This window comes from Limulus polyphemus, unplaced genomic scaffold, assembly GCF_000517525.1.
Source record: "Limulus polyphemus unplaced genomic scaffold, Limulus_polyphemus-2.1.2 Scaffold12, whole genome shotgun sequence".
Lineage (NCBI taxonomy): Eukaryota > Metazoa > Arthropoda > Merostomata > Xiphosura > Limulidae > Limulus > Limulus polyphemus.
This window is the reverse complement of record NW_013665622.1, coordinates 1778659-1788966: the sequence shown is the minus strand read 5'-3', so window position 1 is coordinate 1788966 and position 10308 is coordinate 1778659. Positions and strand designations below refer to the sequence as shown.

At 33.4% G+C, this 10308-nt stretch overlaps 1 protein-coding gene across 2 annotated transcripts; it reads right to left on the bottom strand.

The window, feature by feature from the left end:
• Positions 1–1330: 1330 nt before the first annotated feature.
• Positions 1331–10230, bottom strand: LOC106478888 (nuclear receptor 2C2-associated protein-like). Of its 2 annotated transcripts, none has more exons than XM_013939471.2 (4): positions 10105–10230; positions 5899–5989; positions 3784–3960; positions 1331–1616 (listed from the first exon to the last, which is right to left on the bottom strand). In XM_013939471.2, exons 1-4 carry the CDS (start codon positions 10140–10142, stop codon positions 1500–1502), a joined length of 423 nt encoding a protein of 140 aa, XP_013794925.1. In that variant the 5' UTR covers positions 10143–10230; the 3' UTR covers positions 1331–1499. The 2 variants fall into 2 exon arrangements, 1 of the variants encoding a protein (XP_013794925.1); XR_001292093.1 differs by having other exon boundaries at positions 1350–1616; positions 9935–10153.
• Positions 10231–10308: the final 78 nt, after the last annotated feature.

Genomic DNA, 10308 nt, shown 5'->3' with positions numbered 1-10308 from the left:
TGAAAATTTTTTAGCAAGTGGACACAACTAACTGTGTCCCTTGGTATATCTGAGGGCTCAAAACACTAAAAAAATCGGGTTTCGATACAGTATGCTCAGCATAGATAGCCTATTGTGTAGCTTTGAGCTTAACAACAAATAATTGTTCAACAATGCAGTGGCATGTGTCATGATGATGCTGAATTAACTCTGGAAAGAAGTCGACAAATGTATGTCTATTTCTTTTATAATCCCATCCAGTTGTTCTTTTATAATTTGTTTCAACAGATTAAGAGATATGAAAAGAATTTCAAGTATAATAATCATTGTATGGAAGGCTTTAACTATTATATGCAAGAAAGTTTTTTATGTGACTATATGTATGTATATATACCTATATAGATATGAGAATATGTGTTACCTTTGTGCTAAACTTAATTATGGTTTTCTCGCTAAATGATTAAGAAAACAAACTGTTGTTAAAAATTATCGAACTGGTCAAGTAATTTACTTATTTGTTTTTAATCATTAACTTCAAAGCAAGTTAATGAAATGGTCTCACTCTGTAGACACTTATAAAACTTTTCTGCCAGTAAACACATGCATAAAAAATAGAAATACTTGGTTTCATAAATAACAAATATTTTTATTACTATCTGTGATGTTTTTGGACATTATACTTTTACAAAATTGGACACTGAAATCGTGAAGGTATTTTAAAATTTTTAATTTCTTTAAAATCTATCATTTATTCCATTTCAAAATGATAATTTATTTCTAGGATTCCACCAAAGGTGTTTATTGTTATTATCTGAAAACACAAAAACAAGCAGTAAGCAATTAAAAGAATTAGGTTTATCAAAATAAATCAGTTTATCATTCATAATGCTCAATGTAAAATATTTGAAAACTGAATATAAATTCATGAAAATTGTTAGATCCTGCTACTTTACAGATAATACTGTTTGTATAAAATGCACTTATACTATTAAAAAAGTAACAGCTGAATAACAAAAATAACTTACCTTTTTGTCACAAGTTTAAAAATATAAGATAAAACCAAGAGTTTAAAAGTAACAAGACCTCTCTCAATTACCTTTTTAATACACAGTAGAAATTCATTTTAGAATTGAAAAATAACTAAAATTATATGATTTAATTTTATAATTCTAAATCTTCAAAGGAGTATGAAAAGCAAAATGGTTTTCCAGGCAATCTCAAATACTGTGCTACATGCGAGAAACTGAAAATTTAGACCATAAAATGTATATTCTTTGAATTGGCAATTAGTATCTAAGATTTTAGTCAACTTTCAAACAAGTATGCAAAAAACTTTTTACTATGTATAATTATATGAGGTGAGTGAGAATTCACTGACTCTTGTGATCAAAAACGGAAAAAAGCAATAGCTAGTGACTAACTGAGCATAGAATTTGTATTGAATAAAAGGTATTCTATGTATTCACATTACACTGTATGGTAAACGTAAATCTTTATTAAAATATTCAATTAACAAAATGTTAACTTTCACCCAATATTTCAAGTTTATAAACAATAACTCTACCAAACAAATCTGTGCTTGTATTAAATACAATTTTCATATTACTTGTTTCTACAACCTGCTGTAAGTTGAATGTCTGAAAACACGTTAAGAAAAATTTCTATAACGGCAATCACAACATACTAAATTAGATTATTAGACAAGAACTTGACGACAGTTATGTATTTTTTGGTTTTCAACCTTATAAGAGTGTTTAGAAGAGAATTTTGAGATAATGTTGCAAGCTATTAAAAAATCGTGATTTTCAATAATTTAATTCCTAGCGAAAAAAACTGTAATTGTAATTAATTATTATTTTTTTATAACTAAATTCAAACAGTAATTAATCATGAGTGTTCTGGAAATTAATGATTTGGATATCAAAATCTAGTGATGAAATCAAATTTCTTCCTCTATATAATTATTTTTACTATTATAATTATCCTATCATTATCATATTGGGTTCTGTAAGTAATTGTATATACAGAAGATTGAGTATGTTACATTAAAGCAATTTTCGAGTCTCACCAGGTCATTACAGTCTGTGTGCCACATACAGGTTGTCCTCTATATAACTACCATGCATCTTGACATAAGCTCTGTACTGTAGTTTTCATTGCAAAAGGCTTCACTGTAAGGTTGTCATGTCAAAATCACACCATTCCTCTTTGAAAGTTCCCCATAATCCATCTATTATATAAATATGGCAGCTTGCCAGTGCCCATTTCAACAGTTTGATCACAAAGAAATCTACAGGCTCTACACTGGTGACTTGACTGGTATGTCTTTGTATGGAATAGCTGCTTGAGGTACATGACTGTGAAATGGAGATATGACTTCATGCCTTATCCTAGTGAACCCATACCCCATTGGAATCGATTTCATGTGGAGATCCTTCCTAATTATGTTACATACTGATCCTTGAAGCATTTATCTTTGTGTCACGGATTCTCACATTCCTTTGTTTTCGAATGTCATTAAGTACAAGGGATATCCCCTTTCTGAAATTCTAAATCCCCAATTTTTACACATCTTTATGATGTGAGTGTTTTAATATTTTGCATTGGTAAAGACTGTTACATAACTCACCCAAAAGCAATCAATTTTCAGTTGCACAACACTACCTATGAAATACCAATCAATGTCAAATTATAGTTCTGATAATGCTACTTCACCATGACTTTACATCAGCCGAAGTTGCCACATGACTTGCTGATTTGCATATATTCAAAAACTGTTTTAATATACCATACTCAACCCTGCATAGGTTATGACTAGAAATGAACATTAGTCTTCATTAATGAGATGTAGAATGACTGTCAATGTTTTTTTACAATTTCTTAACCCAAATTATGAGTATTGAAATACTAAAGGCTCACTTTTTGACACCAACATTGGCTATTAGATGCTTATATTTATCATTACATTAACGCATTTGATTCAAAACAGACTCTTCTGTAAAATATAGCTATACTAATGACTGTAATCTTAGATGTCTGAAAGTCATTAATTCTTGTGTAATTCTTTTTGTCTTATAAATGGCATACAACAAAATATTTTTAAAACAAAACTTATATTGTTCATATAAGTAAACTGAAATCAAATTACAGGATAAAAAAGAGCAATGTACAAAGAGAACAAATATGACTGCTGTGTTATCTTATATATACATAGAACACATAGATCAAAAGTGAAAGTCTGAGAAACAAATTTGATGTCTTCCCTTTTATTTCATTGCACCTGATATTTATATGGAAAAGGAAGCCACATAGATTGGTTTCCAGTCTTTTTTTAATTCTTATCCTGTATTTCTTTTAATTATATTTGCATGTCTTCTTACATTTGTTACAGTATGCTACACTTGTTCAATGAAGCATACCCCTAACATAAAATGAAAGCATGAAATAATCTAAATCATTAATTTTGGACCATACCTATTTGGTGGATGTTAGACATACAATTTTAGAATCAATATTACACTTACAATAACTTACCAGTACCCCAAGAAATCATGACTCCATATAAGTTATATTATAAGTATGGTTTTTTTGAAGGCAATTATAAAAAATACAAAGAAATAATTTTTAAAATTTTTATTAAATAATTATGACAAAATTACTGATGAGTTAAAGTTATGTATGGTGAATCTGACAATATTTTCTAAAGTTGTATGTCATATATATATCCATCAGAAAATTATAGTTAATATGTAAATCAAGAACTACTAAAAAATTAACAATCTTATTAATAACAAGAAAGGATACTTGTAACATATTTGTGTCTTCTAGAAAGATGTCCTGAATTTTCTGAAGTTTTTCATCTTTGTTTACACTTGCTTCAATCCAGCAGTCCTTTCCAACGAATCCACCCTGGAACTGAAGTTGAAGTTTTTCTATTTTCACAGGTTTTGAAAAAATCACAGATATCCACTGAGGTGAACCCTGTTTTTTATTTGAAAATTGCGATTGATTAATAGTCAAGGTAAAAACTAGATGAAATATAATTATATGTATATTGATTCCAACAGTACATTTTAAAGTCAAAGAATGTGTACACTAGAATGAGTACATTTACCATATTCAGAGGGTAATACATAAGATTAATTACGGTGGTGGTAACCAAGTGCAAGTGAGGCAAGTTTCCATTTAGCGGGAACTTGCTGAGAATTTGAGCTGGGAGTTGTAGGGGAGGAGGAGCTTGAAGTGAAAAAACTAATAGATACTTTTAAATATTATGTTATATTTATGTGCATCTACTCAGATGGGTTTTGGGATAAGACATAATACCAAAAGATGTGATAATAAGAAAAGATCTAAGAAAAATTTTCATTTGTTTTAATTATTATTATTTTATATTACTTTTTATTGTTTTTATTTCTGGTCCAACTTTTTCATGACATGACTTCTTGAATTTGGGCACCACAAATTTTGCATCTAAAAGCAGTAACTGCTGCCAAATTTAGCCTGTATTACTCCTTGATATTACCATTACTGTCTTCTTTTTAACTAACTCTAGTAGTTTGAACACAACATATTCAGGTTTAAACTAAGCCACTGTCAAAATATTAAATAAAATGTTCACAATGCTACAGAGCTAAGATATATAAAATAGAAATATTTTATTCAAATTTCTAAGCAGTTATGTTTTATTTAACAATTAAAAAATACCATAATTTACAAATAACTTTAAGATTCAAGTTGGAATATTCGAATGATACGATAAACCAATCACACAGCTAGCTGTTCATTGTTTTAATATTTATGATAAAAATATCCATTTTTGTATGACAAACTCTAAATTGAACACACAAGTTTTTGCCATGAAAACAACCTGAACATGGAACTTATTACTTTACTCCAGCAACTGCAGTGGTTTCTCAAGAATGCTTTATAACTAATAATATTGGGTAAACACACCTTGGAAATGTGGTAAGGTTTTGCAATTGGGGCTCTATTTTAATAGAAAGAGGACTCATACTGGGCATTAATCCAGCCTCGATTCTGTAGCTAACACCTGTCACCACCTATTGGTACAATGGTATACATGCACAGCTGTTGTGACAACCCACTTCTCCAGTTGTAGAAGGATTTAAGGTCTGCCTCTTCTGTTCATCAGGTAGCATTTGGAAACTTCCCAGTGCACTTTAGTTATATTTAGATGAGGATTCTGAGCAAGTTCAGACAGATTCTGGACATTACTGGTTTCAAACCACAGGTCACAGAGTAATAATACAGAAAAAAATATAATTCTTCTGTATACAATTCCACTAATGAAGAGTGTGCAACATTGTCCAAAATGTTATAAAACAGAAAGGCTCCAATAACTAATGCAAGAGGACCAAGTCCAAACCAACTAAAACAGGCTCACATAACAACATAAACTTTTCTACTCTACATAGCCATATATAAATCATTTTTTCCCTTCCCATCAAACCCAGATCTGTGTATCAAAAGTGAACAATACGTATCAAGTTCCATTGCTCTAAATAACGGTTTTTCCATTATTCTTTACCCCAATCTCAAGACATAATGAAAAAAAAAGGACTTGCATTGTCAGCTATGATGATCAATTTATGGGCTGTAACTTTTTCATGAAATCATACAGTAAGAGCTCATTGCACACAGTGGTTGTGCTGGTCCATAGTTCTTAACTTTAACTAAAATAACTAGCCTCAAGGCTAGTGGCATGCAAATCTATTTGCCAGACATGCTGAGGAAGATAACTAATCTATGTAGGAGGTGACTTATCGTCTCAGATATAATACAATTCCTAATTCGTGTTATATACTTAAAGTCATATATCCACATTAACACAAACCTATATGTTTGTATAATTATAAAAATTGAAATAGTGCCATAAATATTTAGAGAAGAATTTACCTGGTCAGAATTCCAGCAGGTGTCATCATTTCCATCTGTCAGGTACTGCTTACCAAACTGTTTAACATCTCTATTCAAAACAGAGCTTACCCTACAACAAATAAAATAAACAAACTACACAACTTTTAATCATAGTTTTACTGTTAATTTAAACACAAGTAGATATAATCAGGTAAAAAGAAATTTCAGAATAATGTGTCATACATATAATTAGGATTATTTGACCCACAGGTTTTCAAGCACTTAAGAGCTTGTGGGTTCAAATATACTCCAACATAGTTTGTGAAGTATTTGTGATACTTCCCTCTACTCACAAGATTAGCTATTCTCATTCATTGCTGCTTTTTATTTACACATACCACAAGCCTTCTGCTCTCCCTATTGGAATCAAGTGATTCCAACGTGTCTCTCAAGTAAACATCATGCATCAGCTCTCCACCAATAGGAGCATAGTACATTCATGTGACATATGTGACTCCCTCTATGCACCTTTACCAAACTATCACTTCAAAGTCTGGCAAAAAACAGAAGCACCGGAGTATGTGAGGAGGAAGGGTTGTAAGTGTGAGCAGAAGGAAGTACCTATCGGAAATACATTTTCAGTATAGGAAAATTATAACTTTCAATACAGTACTTCCCTCCGCTCACAATATCAGCTAGAATCCCACATTGATTAGGAGGAGGGACTGGTGCAAGGGAAAAAACAGATGTATCCCACCAAATCGTCTGAAGGATACATCCGTAGATGAGAGAATCAGATCTAAAGATGGGAACCGCACCACTTCTGAGCCAGGTATACTTTTCCCTATGTGTGGAAAATGTAAGATATAAGGGTGGAAAATGAGAGGAGCACATCTGAATGGGAGAGAATGTGGTATGAAGGTGATCCTAATCAGGGAAAGATATTGTAACTCAATTCCACAATAAGAAAAGTGGGTAAACAATGATGCACCGCTGGATGTAGAGTGGCTATGGCACGGTGGACCATACTCGATAAGTCAACTACATCCAAAACCTTCTTGCGAGGTACCAACATCTGTGCAACAGTAGGATGAGAATCATAACATCTTCATCTCAAACCCAAGATTCGGGAATTGAGAACCACTCTGATCCCTGGGTATGACACAAGGATTAGCTCTGAGCTATTGATCCAGGAACTTGACATCTGGTATCGAAAGGATGTCTATTGCATACAATCAACTCCCCCAACTGTGAAACAGGCTGGGACCTTGCAAATGGCAATAATATCCCTGTAAGAAGAGAGAACGAGGGATAGCCAAGGACAGAACGGGAACAATCCCATGTACCACCGCTGTGACCCACAACACAGATAGAGGAAATCGAGAGAGGAAGATAGGCAACCTGAAACACGTGTGAGGACTTATGTTGATTGGTTCACTAAGTCCAACACCAGGCTACGGGGTACTGACATCCATGCAGTGGTAGGATGAAGGCTCCCATTTGAAGGGGTGAACTGCATTTTCAATGGCTCAACTCCAGTGTTTGTGTAAATGGTAGCAGGAAGCCATGCCATCCAGCAAGGTGATGGCTCAACTCCTCTGGAGGCCACGTTTCACCTACATCAGCAGCACACCACCACCCTACTATCGACTGAATGATTATAGCCATCTTTTTGTGGAACCCATTCAGGAGAGTGCCTCCACAGTCAACTACCCCAACTGGAAAGTGGTAAGGACTCCCACACCCCACTAGAAGAAAGGAGGCTAAATACGAGGTGAAGAGTTCGGAGGAACGTCATCATTAAAGACAGTGCAATTGGTGACCACAAAACCCTATTTTGAAAAGAAAACCATACCGATTTATTCAATCAAGTCATGGCAGCGATGGGCAGCTATCCCCTTCTGCTTTACCCATGCAGTCCATGGGTGGTATGGTACAGAATGGGCATGTTTATGAAGCAAAAACATTGCAAGATTATTCACCCTCAAGTGATCTTGTGGAACACCCCATCTCACTTTTGAGCATTGCGGAGCCATGGAAGAGAGTGCAATTCAACATGGCTGTACAGTGCGAATTTCAATTGAAGGATACCTGGTCAAGCACCCCTCACCATGAAGCAGGATCCAAGTAGTGAATAATGAAGCAAAGGCTCCTGAAAGGAAATAAATAATGAACAGAAACTTACCCAATTATAGTAGCACCAAAGAAAGAAAAACAGTTACAGGTGGTAGACGAAAACCAGATGAGGAAGAAACCGTGATACAACGTAGATAAGGGGAGATGGACTTATTATGAGTAGTCCTCATGCCCAAATGTAGGTGTTCCCCCAATGGTTGATGAAGACGAGATGCCAGGGAAAAGGTAAGGATGTCGAATCTGATGAGAAGATACCTGGAACAAACTCTGGGAAGAAGACGATAAAGGGGAGTAAACCAATGGGATCAAAGGCCAAACACAATTGGTAAGGGTGGAAGGATTAAGATCTGGACTCAAGGAAAACTGTCTAGGAATAAAGAGGCAGGAGGGGGCACCACGGAAAGAAGCCATACAGGTAAAAGAACAACGAAGAGCACAGACCATACATAGGAGTCGATCTGGATCAGGGTGAGAATAAAGATGGGAAATGAGAGGAATAAGTTGGGATAAATGAAGGCAAATTTCAAACTCCAGAAAATCTGATAATAAATGAAGACCACTTCTTGAGTATACTAAATACAAAGTGAAACAGTAAAGAATGACAAAACATCTGAGTACAAGCATTGCCAAACAAGAAATGATAGTTTGGTAGAGGCGCATAGAGGGAGTCACATGTGTCATGTGAGTGTACCATGCTCCTATTGGTGGAGAGGTGATGCATGATGATTTACATAGGGGGAAGCAGAAGGCTTGTGGGATGTGTAAATAAAAAATTTGCATATAGGGGTAGCAATGAATGAGAATAGGTAATCTTGTGAGAGGAGGGAAGTACTATATTGGAGAGAAGGAAAACCACAATTTATGCAAAAAACCTCTTTTACAATTTTGATACATTTATATGATCACTGACTCAGTGATATCATAATGATTTATAACTTAAATGTTCCACAGTGTGTTCACTACCATTATCAATGCATGTGTGATATATGAGAGAATATCCCTAATATATAGGGTGACTAGAACACATCTTTCAGCTTGGTCAGAATAGTCTCAGATTTTAAGATGTTGTCCCAATAGATCCATTTCACATGCTTAAATGATCCAGTTTTTAATTTTGTCAGTAATCTGTAACTTTTTATACTTGAATTTGATACTCTGATCCTCTGACAACCATGAATCAACATGTATGGATTTAAATTGAGAAATTATCAGAAAGTTCAAAAAGACTCATCAGAGAATTAGCTACTTCCTCAAAATTTGGTTATAAGGGAGACTGCAGATAACATGTCAATACTGCCTACTTCAAAGCATGTGATATTGGACTATTCAAAAGAAAAATAAAAAATAACTGTCTTTAGTAGCAATAATATAAACAAAAATATCATTTTCACTTGATGACATTTGTTAGTTGCATGATTGATTGCTTATCATTTTCTCTAAAAAACAGGGTGTGGATTTGAGTTTTAAGATCTGAAAATCTGAGTGTGTTCAAGTTTATTACCATGAAAATCTGGTAAGCCTACTAATAATTACTTGGTGGCATTCATTATAGCTCACCCTGTATCTTTAGTACCATATATGACCCACAATCTACATGTACAAATGTAGCGTCTATTCTTATTTGTAAATGTTTAAGTTATATAATAATTTGCCATGTATAAGTTACATGTTTTATATACACTAATAGTAATACAGAATACGGGTATCTATTTCAGTATTTGAAAAATAACTAGTCGTTACTCATTACATTTGTTAATTTTTTAAATACTAATTACTTATTTAAAATAGATAACGTGGCAACGACACTTATTTTTAGTAGGAAACAGCCAGAGTAACGTCATTACTTTTTTCAAGTAACGTGCCCAACACTGTTTGTTTTTAAACAATCGAACTTAGTACTAGTAGAATGTCACACTTATTGACTTAAGTTTAGTCTTACCCATTGAGAAAGTTGTTGGAAATTTGAAGTAGGTCTCTAATTTATCTTATTTAGTTATTACATTTTACTTATATTATTCCAGTATATTTTGGCTCATGCTATAGGTAATGAGATTAATCGTTTATCAATAAATACTTATAATTTCACGAGAGAATTAAAATGAAATTCACCTAATCTTTGCCACATGTTGTACTAAGGAGGCTGCCATTTTGGTTGTTCATAAAACCAAATACCTTGTTTGGGTTGGTGTTACTTCCTGATAACAAATCTAGAGGGCTAAATGGTTTTCATATGACGTTAAATGAATATTCACTTGAAATATTTAATCAATCAAACTAAGTAAAACATTTGATGAATTGAACTGTATTACGTAG

What these genes read in the sequence shown, in the direction of transcription:
- LOC106478888 (XM_013939471.2), bottom strand. Translation starts at nt 10,142, where the DNA reads ATGGCAGCCTCCTTAGTACAACATGTGGCAAAGATTAG. An exon ending in CAACATGTGGCAAAGATTAG is followed by an intron (nt 5,990 to 10,104) that starts GTGAATTTCATT and finishes TATTTGTTGTAG; the next exon opens with GGTAAGCTCTGTTTTGAATA. An exon ending in AAGACACAAATATGTTACAA is followed by an intron (nt 1,617 to 3,783) that starts GTATCCTTTCTT and finishes ACGTGTTTTCAG; the next exon opens with ACATTCAACTTACAGCAGGT.